The sequence below is a fragment of the Asterias amurensis genome, chromosome 13, assembly GCF_032118995.1.
Source record: "Asterias amurensis chromosome 13, ASM3211899v1".
Classification (NCBI taxonomy): Eukaryota; Metazoa; Echinodermata; class Asteroidea; order Forcipulatida; family Asteriidae; genus Asterias; species Asterias amurensis.
In genome coordinates this window covers 19,578,491-19,592,555 of record NC_092660.1, presented here as the reverse complement: position 1 = coordinate 19,592,555, position 14,065 = coordinate 19,578,491, and the positions used below count along the sequence as shown (strand labels likewise).

At 35.7% G+C, this 14,065-nt stretch overlaps 1 protein-coding gene across 2 annotated transcripts in view; it reads right to left on the bottom strand.

The window, feature by feature from the left end:
- LOC139946457 (uncharacterized) overlaps positions 1 to 14,065 on the bottom strand; it is a 239,464-nt gene that overhangs the window by 219,460 nt on the left and 5,939 nt on the right. For both annotated transcript variants that reach the window (XR_011787244.1, XM_071944122.1), the window contains exons 4-14: positions 10,706 to 10,840; positions 9,267 to 9,416; positions 8,411 to 8,539; positions 7,493 to 7,744; positions 7,117 to 7,365; positions 5,956 to 6,060; positions 5,339 to 5,599; positions 4,684 to 4,788; positions 1,511 to 1,753; positions 681 to 1,037; positions 345 to 468 (exon numbers count right to left, since the gene is read on the bottom strand). Coding sequence is in view for 1 of the 2 variants with exons in the window: in XM_071944122.1 (XP_071800223.1) it covers positions 345 to 468; positions 681 to 1,037; positions 1,511 to 1,753; positions 4,684 to 4,788; positions 5,339 to 5,599; positions 5,956 to 6,060; positions 7,117 to 7,365; positions 7,493 to 7,744; positions 8,411 to 8,539; positions 9,267 to 9,416; positions 10,706 to 10,840 (2,110 nt within the window). In the remaining variant the exon portion in view is untranslated. The remainder of the gene's footprint in view (positions 1 to 344; positions 469 to 680; positions 1,038 to 1,510; positions 1,754 to 4,683; positions 4,789 to 5,338; positions 5,600 to 5,955; positions 6,061 to 7,116; positions 7,366 to 7,492; positions 7,745 to 8,410; positions 8,540 to 9,266; positions 9,417 to 10,705; positions 10,841 to 14,065) is intronic.

Here is a 14,065-nt window from a genome sequence, read left to right as displayed (position 1 = left end):
GTAATATGACTGTTTTGTGGCTTGCTTGGATTATAGTTGACAAAGCATTGCACCTTCAGGAACTAATTCATGTGCAGATACAAGATTTTGCATAGTGGATAGTATACTATATGTTCATGATAAATATTTTAACATAACATTGCAAGGCATACTTACAAAATCAGTACTTTTTGTAGTATAAATGACAACAAACTTTTAACAATTAAACCAATAAAATGCAAAAAAAAAAAAAAAAAAGAAATTACAAAAAGTTTCCAACTTGTTTGAATAATTCCAGTAAAATTGCCTCACCCTCTATTTAAGAGTGTTAAGTATATTATGTTTAAAAACTTGTAAAGACTTACCGGTGTCTTTTGATTAGGATATAGGTAAGGATGACCATGACAATCAGAAGAAGGATCACCATGACAACCACAACAACAACTACTACCTCCTGGTTAGTTCCATTATTTTCAACGGTTGTTTGGCCTTTCATAAAAAAAGTGATAAATAATTTTTTATTAAACAAAGATTTTACAGGTAAAATTGACGGAGTCAAGTAAAACCGCCCTGACTCCTATTCAAAAAAGGGGAAAAAATTAGGTTCATATGTCATGTACAAGAGTAATGGGAGGGGGGGCTGTATTATTGCTTCCACACCTCGGTATAAAAACACTTCAAATAGTTAAAAACTAAGTTACCTGGTGTTGTAGATCTTTGAGTTGTTGCAGCTGGGGTAGTTGGTATCAGGGTCTGTATCCTGGTTGAAGGACTCCTTGGTCCTTCCCCTCCTTGACCATCTCTTACTGCAGCTACACTGAAATTGTACTCCGTGCCTGGCTCTAAGTTTTCAACCAGGAAGCTATATATAGCTTGAGTTGTGTCTGTAATGTTTCCAGCAGATACCCAATTGGAGTCTTCCATAGGGGTGAAATAGACTATGTATGCAATGATTGGACCATCTCCTGTATCCATGGTATCATTCCATGCCTGCCAGGTGACTGTAGCTGATGTAAGTTCAACAGCTACCGTTGGAGGCTGGCTTAACACAGGTAGAGCTTGATTGTTATGAGAAAAATACAACAAAAGCAGGACAGGTCAAATGTCTACATCAGGCATGCAACTGCCCATTGAAAAAAAAGAGGAAAATTTTCAAAGGCACAACGCAAGTGCGGAGCGAGGCAGCCGAACTGCCACGGGACATGATACCCACAATGGTACCCTAGAAAATGTTGCATTTTAAGCATGTACTATGCCTATTTTACATGATTGTAGCTGTACACTGTTAATGCCAGGCATATATTAGGGTAAAAAAAAGAAATCAGAAAAAAAAAATTAAAAAAAAAAATTTCTTTTTCTTCTTTTGTTTACGTTTTTTAAGAGTTGCATGCCTGCTACATGTAGATGCATTACAAGTGGCATTGCTGTACTCATCACTCTGAAGTTACCAAACCTATAGAAATAACATGACCGTATGGAAATTGTTAACTGCAAATAGCAGGAATGGATAGACAACCTGGCTATTACTCACCTGACACTGTGACATTAAATGTACAGAACGCTGAATTGCCGGCCTGATCAGTGAAGGTGTACTGCACTGCGGTAACTCCAATTGTGAATCTAGATTCTGGTAGGTGGGTCTCAGTTTGTGATACTCCAATGGTTTCAGAAGTTGATGGCACAGTCCATGGGACGGCCACATCACTATTGCCTTGTGGCAGATTGACTTTGATAGGGTCAGGACAACCTGTTACTGAGGGTGCTTTGTCATCATCTAAAAAAAAGAATGAATTGAATGAAATACTATTACCATCACCAATTTCTGGCTTGGTGACTCTTGCAGCTTGCATACTCTTGGCCCTAGATTCCCTTATGACATTGACATGAATAATATTTATAATTTCATACCAGTATCCACCACTTCTTTCTTTCAAAGGTCCTTGAACAATTGTGCAAAACATGAAATATGGAAACACAAGGTACCCATCACCAATAATAATAACATAAATATGCTTTTCCTTGATGTGTTGCTTATATCAAACACTGACCCTTTTTGTTTCAATTAGTCTAGACGAGATAAAAAATAAAAATATATTTTTTTTTTTAAAGCCATTGGACCCTTTTGGTACAGAAAAAAAAAAAAGTTCTCAGATTTACAAATAATTTACAGGGTTTACAGAAGGTAATGGTGAAAGACTTCTCTTGAAATATTATTCCATGAAATGCTTTACTTTTTGAGAAAACGGTAAAACAATATAAATTCTCATTAACGAGAATTACAGATTTATTTTAAACACATGTCATGACCCGGCGAAACGCGTGGATACAAGGGTGGGTTTTCCCGTTACTTTCTCCCGACTCCGATGACCGATTAAGCCCAAACTTTCACAGGTTTGTTATTTGATATAGAAGTTGTGATACACGAAGTGTGGGCCTTGGACAATACTGTTTACCGAAAGGGTCCAATGGCTTTAAACTAGAAATAATTGCATTTGTGCACAAATGCATAGCTGTTTCGTCAATAAAGATTTCAATTATCAACTGAATTAGTTTTTTTGTGTGTATTCAAAGCAGTTTGCTGAATTTGGCATATAAAAAATAACAATTCAGATTTACCATGTTTAGTTGGCAATTGATGACTTAAAGGTGCAAAAATTTAAAAAATCTAAACAAAATTATGTGATGACGTCACCATAACGTCACTTCACAATTCACAAGAAATTGTCAATATCTACCAGTCAACTAAGTTCAAACATGAGTGCACCTTTCATGCCGCGTCACGTGACCCCCGATGATACCATTGATCTGAAACTTCACACATATGATGCCTGCTTGACAATGACATGTAAGGTGTGCATAAAATTAAAAGTGATTACACAAAACTTCACTACAGACATCTTCAAAAAATCCATTTTGACGAGTTTTCAACCTGTTGCTAGAGGGCGCTGTTGCAATTTGTGACGCCATTTATATATTTTTTTGAACTGCCCACCCTTGCCAGGCACTAATATCATTGAAAGCAACTTCACACCTTTTACCACTTTTGAATTAAAGGGGCACTTTCTGTGTCGACCGGAAGTAGAGGTCATGTGAGGTCACGCACACGAAACAAAATGAAGACCTACATGGAATTACTACCCAATCCCACAAACAGAACCTTTCAGTCTCTTGTGGCTGATTTGTTACAGATTTTCAAACATTTGAAATACAACACTTTTATGATGACGTCATGCGTCTTTTGATGATGTCATAATGACATCCTTGTTTGAGACACATCATTGCACCAATACCTTTCATCACTGAAAGTTTCATTGCAATTACTCTTTAGGAACATTGCAAATCAGCACTTATAAAAAAAAATCTTAAGATGAAAAAAAAAAAATAAATAACAAAATAACAAAACAAAAATAACAAAAACAAGACTGTTTTGCTGTGCGACGAAGCAGCTACAAATATTTTTTTTACCAGTTTTTGTATAACATGTCAAACGGCACAGAAAACCTAGCAGACGACAATACTTTACATGCAAAAATTGTCAGGTTCTGGTGTAATTACATACAGATGTTGTCAGGATTCAATACAAGCCAGGTACCGGGTTATGTCGGGTTGTCAACCAGATTTCAAAAAAGGGTTCTATAAATAAATAAGTTGGTTACCCATCTAAGTTATCAAATTAAATAAAATAAAAACCATTAAAAGTAGAAATTGTTCAAAACACAGCTGGCATCTAAATGTAAGTTCATGTTATCCTTTGCAGCATCCACATTAAACAATTTTGAAGAGTCATCTAAATTAATTTGTTTAACCATTATCTTTTAATTCACATTTTTTTCGTTTACTTTTCTTTTTTGTGGGGGGGGGGGAAACTTTATAGACTTTTCTTTAAAAGTTGTTTAAAAACTTTAAAACCATGCTGTTTTTCCTATTGCTAATTAATGTCAGGGATGGATGCTTCAGTAATAGCTCCAACAGAATAAAAGTGAACTCATAAACTCTTGCAACAAACCTCAATGATTAAATGTTTCACTTTAGATCAACAATAATCATCGCAATTTTTTCATCACATGTAACCTAAACACAGAATCAAGGACAAGGAAACCAGCAAAGTAAGAACCAGTTAAGGTTACAAAGAATATCACTTGAAAAGATTCCTCTACATGTATGTCAACCTGGCCCAAACATTAAATATTCACGCTATTTGTCATTAGACCTGTTCTCAAAGTCTATGTGCTCTCACCAAGTGAAACTTTAAATTCATTGGTCACTCTTAATAATCATACAAGAGTGTGATGCCTATCATGACTTTCAGTTGATCCAAATCATTGGCAATATGTACATGTATCATCATACTCTCCTTTAATACTTCAGTGTCATTACTTCTTGATTAATATGTAAACCAAAAATAAGATGAAACCCCCAAAATATGAATAACCAATGCTATTCCAATGCAAATTAGGCCTTCGTAGAGAGCTAAAGTGACAGCCTTCAACCACTACTGATATTAAGGGATTAAGTTGCATGTTAAAAGATGCTATTTGATACGTTTCCACACTGTTAAAACATCCAAACGTAATAAATTTAAAAAGAAACAACAAGAGCAAGTTGAGCTGGTTTGGCATTGCCCGGGTACTTTACTAGGATGGTTGTTCAAAGTGCTTTTGGAAATACCTATGATCTACTTTAAGGGGAAAACATACAACTTACTCTGACAAAGTAGGCCACTGAATCCATTTGGACAGACACAGGCGTATGTTGGTTGTTGAAGCTGGCAGGTGGCTCCATGAAAGCATGGATTACTTCCACATGGAACTGAATATTCAAACATGACACAGGACAATAATTGAAAAAGGTATATTTCACCATTTGTATATGAGGTTGTGGTGGTGGGGTGGAATTAAACAAGACCAATCAACTTTATCACTAACAAAGTATAAACAATTATCTCAATCATGTACTTGGTTGGCATAAACTTGCCGTTGATGTAATCCCTCTTGGTACTTCATTACAATTTAATGAACAAATAGTATTTTATTAACTTATTTTTTATGCAAGTTTGTCCAAAACAAGATTAAAAGCCACTCTTGGAAACACTATTTTAAGTGGAAAGAACTCAGGGGAGCTGAATGTAGGAAGTTATATTCCTCTTAAAACAGTCTAAATTGTAGGATGGAGGGAAACATGCAACACAGGCAGGGAGTTCCAAAAAGATGCAGAGTGTATGGATGAGGAGAAGGCGAAAGTCTGTATTCACGCTCAAAAACTCTGATAGGTGGAACTAGGTCAGACACACTGGTGGCACATTTACCATGAAAGTATTTATCTTCCGTCTGTTTTAAGTGTGTATTATAGGGGTGCTTACATGTAACAGTGATTGTGAAGGAACACGAAGCCTGGTTCTGTGCTCCATCTGTAGCTGTGTAAGAGATATAATGTGTACCAGAGCCAAACATGCCGCTGCCTGAAGAATACACTGGATTAGAGGGTGTTATTGATGTGATGATGCCACTTGAATCAGATGCAGTTGGTAATGGCCATGTGACAGATACTTCCTCTGTATTGCTGCTGATGTACCTCATCACATCAGGAGGACAACTGATTATAGGATTTATAGTTTCCAATGCTGAGTGGGGAAAAACACACACACATAATGAAGATTGACAAATATAAATAGTCAAACCAAAAGAAACACATGGATGAAACACACAGGTTAAGTTAACAGTAATGAGGTGTTAAATTATTATTATTATTGGTTTATTAAAAAAAACAATTCAAACATCGCAGCAATAAGCTGAATTGAGTTTAAAAAATACAGATATTCATAAAAAATAGATACGTTAAAAATTACAGAAAAACTATTAAAAATACAATTTGGTTTTTCTTCAAAAAAGTAAACGTGCTACTGCCAGTGACTAAGATATAACAACAAATTGTATGGGAAGTCACATAAAAGGAACATACATATAAGGTAAAACCTACCATCACAATTTATTCCTGTGTAAACTGTTGAACATAAACAGGTGTATGAAGTGCCTTGAGGCAGGCAGGTAGCGCCATTCTGACATCCATTGTTGTCACATGGCACTGAATAAAAAGATCAAGAAACATGACATTTCGTTGCAGCACAATGTTTGAAAAAGGTGATTCTTTGGTTCCCGACAACTATTCTTCCTTGTACATTATGTTCATTGTGTAAACGTGATGTAATTTGGCACATACATGTATGTGAGGTGAAATGCATCACATTATTACTTGTCCCTTATAGTAATCATTTCATAAATTATGCCATATATAGGAAGGCAACATGGGTAATGTTTTTAAGACGCCCTTCGATTCACATATTATCTTGCGCACATTTACTTCCAGGTATTAAAACAAAATAAGCCTGTTTTGCCAAAGCTGCTTAGTAACATGATAATTTCCAAGTAGACATAAACATGTGGCATGTTGAGTAGTAACTTGAGTAGCAATTTGATCATTTTCAGTGAATGTTGGCACATATGCAAAATGTTCACAAACAGACAACAGATGCCTGAATAATCCTCTTGTGAAAAAAGGTTTTCTGGTATGAGGTCAACAACGGGTAATGTCTCAATATTAAGGAGAAGCCCAATGCAAACAAATCTAATCCTGATTTAAAAAAAAATATATTCCACTATCTTCAAGTAAAGGCAAGGTCTTCTCCACATGTATATAGTAAAACGAGTACGGAAGAAGTACATTATACATGTTATATATATCGAGGAACAGTGTTTTTATTTCATGCAAAACTCATGTGTTGGGTAGCTTTGCGCAAAGCAACAATGCTTACGAACAATTAGTGACGCAGCTTGAAATAACAATTGTCATACATGCATAGTAAAAAAGCAAGCAGCATGGCCTTAAAATGAAAATGTAAAGATTTGTGTGTAAGGTACATGTGACGCACTTTTGGAGATGGACCATATCGTGACTTGAATTTAATCAAACTGATTAAGTTACAACTTTGAAAACAAATGTTTCATGATACAGTGAGTCATTATTCAGAATCAAGTGTCATAAACTGCACAGCCTACATGTGCAGATAAAGAACAATTTGGGCCTCCAGAATCTGTATACTAACATTATTAACAAAGTACAGTATGTGATGCAAGTACTTACGTGATACAGTAACAGTAAACATGCAGGTTGCTTGATTGCCTGCCCGATCAGTGGCTGTATATGTGACTATTGTTTCTCCGAATGGGAATTGACTGACTCCAGACTGATGACTCGAATATGTTTGCACACCCTCTTGGTTATCAGACACTATTGGTTCTGACCATGTGACTGTGGTTGTTGTGCTGCCTTGTGGTAGAATGGTTGACACAGGACCAGGGCAGTTGGTGACTGTAGGAATTTGGATATCCACTGAAATTGATTGCAAAATAATGTCAGTTTTCTATCATGGACAAAGTTAACATTGAAAATTATACCAGCATATTGTAACTATATTTGTCAGTCATGAAAAAAGTAAGGCTGATGTAGTGGTACGTACATATAACAAAGATCCTGAAGTTGCAAACATCAAATCTGCTTGATCCATCTGTAGCTGTGTAGGTAATAGAATGTGTTCCCAGACCAAATATGCCACTGGGAGAGGGATAGTATGGGTTGGATGTCACAGAAATAGAACCACTTCCACCTGATGCAACTGGAGACTCCCATGACACTGACACCTGCCCAGAATCAACGTTGGTGTATTTGTATGCATTAGGTGGACATTTCAAAATAAGATTCATCGCATTCTCTGTAAAGAAAAACAAATTTGAAAAAAGTCCTGTCAATATTGTAAAAAGCAGGCAAAGTAAAGACAAAATTAAGCAGCATTATATTGTTTCTTGATTAACAAGTTTTTATTCCTCCCTTCATTGAAACTTTAATGCTATAAGGGTAAAAAAAAATAATAATAATTGCTCCACATTAGCGGTGAACACAATATGCCTTATTCATGTACTTCAGCAGGAGTGGATTGAAAGCTCTCAGCTTTACCAAAGTTTTCCTCATGAAAAAACTGCTGCGCAAATATTTTCACATCTTTGTAATGTGTAATTTTTTGCAGGCTGGGAGAAAACTGATTTCAACAGTTTTTGACCATGTACCTAATTTTGCTATGTAAATTTTAGTTGATTGTACATATCACACCTCAAAATTATTCCTAAGATGCAGTTCTGCTGACAGCCTTTAGTTATGTTTCAGTTTTTGCAATTACAACAATTATTGTAAAACATTGTAAAACACTACAATGTGTCAAAAATCAGTTATTGATATAATACATATAATAGATGGAGAGTTGCATGGTGATAAAGAGTATTAATTTTGGATTTTTACCCATATACATCGATGTGTGAGCACTCATACTCAGTACTCTCCTGAGCTTTGTGAAAAATTAAAAGGCATAATACTCTATGTATACCTTGGCAGTTTACACCAGACCATCCCCATGCACATCCTGAGCTGCACACACCAGTGTAGACATCACATGTTCCTGATTGACAGTGACATGTCTGGGTACATCCAGCACCAAACCACCCATAAGAACATGCTAAAGAGAGATTAAAGAACAAAGTAACCTGCAGGTTTAATCTGATTTATGATATTTCAGGTAAAACTACATGCATTGGCAGCAGTTAACTTACTGTTAGTTTTCGGTGATCCAGACCTAAAGTTTCTAATACTTGGTAAAAAGTTTTGTTTTAATTCCTTCTCTGACCATGTCTTTGGACCTTCTTGCTTTGCCTTAATATTCCCAATGTTTTTTTTTGCCAGTAGAACCCACCTTCCAGTTTTCATATTTTGAATTTCCCTTAAGGACAATCTTCTTTTCCCACAGCTGATTTTTTATGTCATGCAATGTCATCAAGTTATGCCACACTAGTGTTGCACAGCTGCTGCTTTATTTAGGTCGTTTAAAAAAAATGTTTTAGCTACTCCACTTTTCAGTTCTATGCAAACTAAATAATAAATATCACAGTAGATGCTGATTTTGGCTATTTAAAAGACTGATGCCTGAATAAAAAAAAATGTGAACCACAATACTTAGCACCTACATGTACATGTGCACCTACATTGATATGTCAGTCAAATGGTAGGTGTTGGATGGCTCAACATAGAGCTTTGACTGTTTTAGATTGGTATGTACATGTAAGATCAGTTGAGTTAAAAAAAAATTATACAGAGTTCAGATATGGAAACTTCAGCATCTAACATCTGGGAAACCAAACTGACTTCCTGTCATGCCTGTGTAACTATAGAGAGTGTTGGATTCTTACCTGTATTACAGTCTCTGCCTGAATATCCAGAGATGCAGCTGGATCCATAGGGATCTGGTAAACCAAACTGACTCCCTATGCAGCTAGTGATGAGGTTGCCAGGTCCACATTGAAACTCACACGCCCATCCGAATCTATGCATACCACAAGCTGTTATAAAATCAATCAAATAAAAACATATTATATTGAATAATCATCTATAATTGCACTGACATCACACGCCACTACAATGTGCAATGCACAGTAACTAACAAAAAATCTGACTCTCAAAATGAAACAACCCAAATATAAACATGTAGGGCCTACTACACAAGTGCTGTCATTTCTGCAAATAATAAGATCATTTTGAATTTAAAATGGAAGTCTCAATAAAACTTCTATGAACATTTTGAAGCAAGTAAAAGGATGTACCCAATCGATTACTTAGGGAACTTCATTTGCCACCAATAAGAGAACAAATCTATTTTAAAATTGGTCTTCTTGTTTTTAAATGCTTGAACAAAAATGACAACTTGTTATATTTCCACTTTATTGTCAAGTTAAACTCCTCCACAATTTCTTCAGTCCACACTTGACATCACTCGCATAGAGAGTTCTAGGTCAAAAAGCTTTCAGTGTAGCTGGGCCAATTATATGGATCAATCTCATTACTGTCATAAGGGAATCTGTTACTGTATCTACATTTCATTAAGACCTTAAGACTCGCCTTTTTTCCATGTTAATTTATTTCTAGTGCGCTATGACCTTGATGGAATTTTAATTGTTATGTTAAAGTATGTCTGCAACAGAATCCAACGCACATCGCAACATTAAAGCAGATTTTTCACATTTAAAATGATGTATATTTGGATTCATTTAGAAGGGTGCCTGAATGTAAAAAACAAAAAAACACATAGACACTAATGACCATTAGGAGTATAAGAGCATATATGTAGAAGAATGTTTAAACATTTAAAATGTCATTTAAACCCTAATGGTAAAGGAAAATTATCAAGTCAAGAGTGAAAGTGGATTAATAACTTGGCAAAATCTTTGGGGTACATATGAAAATTGAAGCCATCTCTATCAAATATCAAGGGAAAAAAGTGAAATTTTCTGATTAAATATCTATGTACCTTTAGGGTGTACATATAAAAAGAAATGGTTTCCCTTTTCTCAAAATAACACTTTTCTATTTAGACAAACACAACTTGTGTCAGTTGTGATAAACATATTATTTCAAAGGTAAATGTGCTGGCCTTACTTAACATTTAGAGCATAGCGAACTTGAAAACCTGCTTTCCGTATAAACACTTCTGTAGTTCTACTTTAAACACCTGTATACACCTTATTAGCCCAGACACCATCTCTAGGCTACAGTGTATGTTTTACTGTTATCTCTTCTAAGCCAAACATTATTGTAAGTGAAAGAAAAATTAGTAAGGAATAAGGATGTTTACCAGTGAGGCAGTTTGTTCCGCTGAATCCTGGTGCACAGATGCATTGTCCTGTCTCATCATCACACACTCCTCCATTGTAGCATTGATTACATGTCCCAGTACAGGCAGGAGGACCCCATTGACCAGCAGAGCAACCTAGGTGTAGAAATGCATCATAAGTATGTCTTTTTTTGTTTTCCAACTTTCAATATAAGTAAGTACTGAGTGTACACATCGGTGTATGGATAAAAACCCAAAATGAATACACTCACAATAACTGAAATAAGAGTGTAGATGATAAGTTAAAATGTTATAGCATGATGGTACCCGGCCATTGAAGTGTTTTACAACTAATATGGTGGTGCTGGTGACAATCATGAGGATAGTATATCCAACAGCATTTAAGTGTCTGCGGTATCTTCAGCAATTAGGCATTTTCCTGAAGAAAAGCAAACTAGACATCAATACTTTTTTTTCAATTTAGTTCTTCACAGAACCACTTCTTCAAAAGACGGATTGTCATACGTATGCAAGCTTATCTTGTTCACATTTACACAATGCAAGGCTTAAAAAAACAGAATAGAGAAAAATAGTGACATGCCAGTGTAAATCACATTACTTGAAAATTTAGTGATGTATAAATCAAAAAAAAATATTATCAACAAATCTAAAACACTAACTTAAAACTGATGTGGCCACTTTTACATGGTTGTTCACAAATTGTTTTTATTTTCCTCAATACCTGTATCAATTTTGAGTGGGGGACAGGGAGTACAGGGAGTATTTTTGTAAAATGAAGTGATTGAATTCATGACTTTATGAACTTTCAATAGCGCTTGTGATCAGCCCATAATATTCATCAACAGTTCATAACATGTTCATCACAGTGGTTTATGAACCAAGTGTATGAACTGTTCTTCCATTCATTTAGTGAAAATTTAGTGGACTTTTATGAACTTCATGAATTTTCATTAAAGTTCATCTAAACCTTTTTTTGCAGTTTATGAACTTTAATTAGGGAATAAAGGGGTAGCGACGAGTTCTTCTACGTACATTTAAAGCCGGCCGGGTCGGCGGCCGTAGAGGGCCTTTAACACACGGCAACGACCCTGCAAGGTTTTAAACGAGTCACTACTCTTTTATTCCCATTCATAAATGCCCTTTTGTTAAAAAACAGAAAAAAAATACAGTTATAGACACTTTAACAATTGAAAATTCAAGGTTTGAAATATTTTTTACCAAAACTTTGTGAAGAATCTGTTCGATGCGCGTGGGTTGTGTGTCACTTTAACAATTATAAATTCAAGGTTTGAAATATTTTTTACCAAAACTTTGTGAAGAATCTGTTCGATGCGCGTGGGTTGTGTGTACGCACGCGCGCTTATAGCTATGAATTGCATTCAGCGTGATAATCTTGCGCGCCTGACACGCGGAAGCCAGCTTGTTATAAACAGCTCCAGTGTGCATTAACAACAGGTTTATGCACACCCACGTGACGCACTCTCCACCAATAGGAGTAGAGAAACTGTCTGGGGTATTTATGAATGAAAAATTATAACTGAACTGCAGATCAACAGGTTCTTGAACTACAACATGAATGTTTGATGAACGTTTACAATGATCATGACTCGGGTTCATCAACACTTTTTTAAATGAAGAACAGTGATGAACATTCATGAACTCAATGGCCTCATTACATATTATTAAACTATTTCTGTGACATCAGTCTATTGTTGAAAGTGTAGATTATTTTTTACTAATCTACACCTCATTACGAATCTACACTTAAGTGTGGATTCGCAATATAGTCTACAGTTGAGCGTAGATTCATTGCAAACTTAAGTAAATAGTTCAACTTGAAAATTACTGTCTTTCCAAACTGAAAGATACATGTAGCATGAAGTGCAACAAAAAATAGCTGAAAATATGTTATCTTTCAATATTTACCAAAACAAATCCCAGTTGAGAAAAATCACTTTAGTATCACAATTTTTGTAGCTGAGCAAAAAAGTAATAAAATAATGTTGCAAGCACTTAAGTATGCCTGCCCATATATTTTGTAAACTAGTTGTAAAATGTGAACCACTGTCATTTTACAACGTATACAAAACGTGGACTAACTAGTGTTGTTACTATTGAGAAATCCAATTAATTAAAGACAGTGGACACTATTGGTAATTGTCAAAGACCAGTCTTCACAGTTAATGTATCTCAACAGATGCATAAAATAACAAACCTGTGAAAATTTTAGCTCAATCGGTCGCCGAAGTTGCGAGATAATGAAAGAAAAAACACCCTCGTCACAGTTTTGTGCTTTCAGATACTTGATTTTGTGACCTCAAATTCTAAATCAGAGGTCTCAAAATCAAATTCGAAGAAAAATTACTTCTTTCTCGAAAACTACATTATTTCAGAGGGAGCCGTTTCTCACAATGTCTTATCCTATCAACCTCTCCCCATTACTTGTTACCAAGAAAGGTTTGATGCTAATAATTGTTTTGAGTAATTACCAATAGTGTCCACTGCCTTTAAACTGTTACATAACCAATGGGGGAAATAGTTAAGTCAGAGAATAGACTCTAAAAGTGTAGATTCGTGAGCACAATATATTGTACTCGCCTTTGGCTCATGCATTCTATTCACAAATCTACACTTTCTCGTCCATTCTCCTTTTAATGTTAAAAAAATTGAAATTATATTGAACCAATTTGGCAGGGACCAATGCCGCCGAATTAAGAACCTAGAGCCAAAATAGCATACACCTTTTCAGCCCTACAGCTGGTGTCGTTATTAAATTATGGGCTCTTAAAGTTTGAAAAAATCCCACAACAACGTGCGGGCAGGGGGCGGAGCTCCAAACAGTAGAGGTGTTAGCATACTTTAATAATAATAATAATATCAAAGTCTTATAATAGCGCACCTGTCTACCAAACAAGGTACTCAAGGCGCTGTATATACAAACTTTCAGTTGCAGTGATGAATTATGAGACCAAATTATCACCTTATAAGGGTTTAAGAGGTTGTATCTCAGAAAAACGATATGGAGTATGGATTTAAATTTTGGTGTGTGTTCATTTTAGCCGCAGTGGAACAGTTTGACAAAATTTCATGTAAATCTGAGCTGATTTGACAACTGGTTAATTTCAACCCATAGGTTTGTACAGTCAACATTTGGGGGAGTTATGGCAGGCCAAATGCAGCAGAAAATTTGTCTAGCGGTTGATATTTTTTACTAAGTATCATGTAATGGTCATTTCCACTTGGTTTCATGTGGTACCTACAATGTTTGATTCAGCCCATTATTTTGCCTCTTAGTTGGGGGTCCATGCGCCACACGCAGCGGGGGGTCCCCGGCAGACATCCATATCGGACTATGTCAGG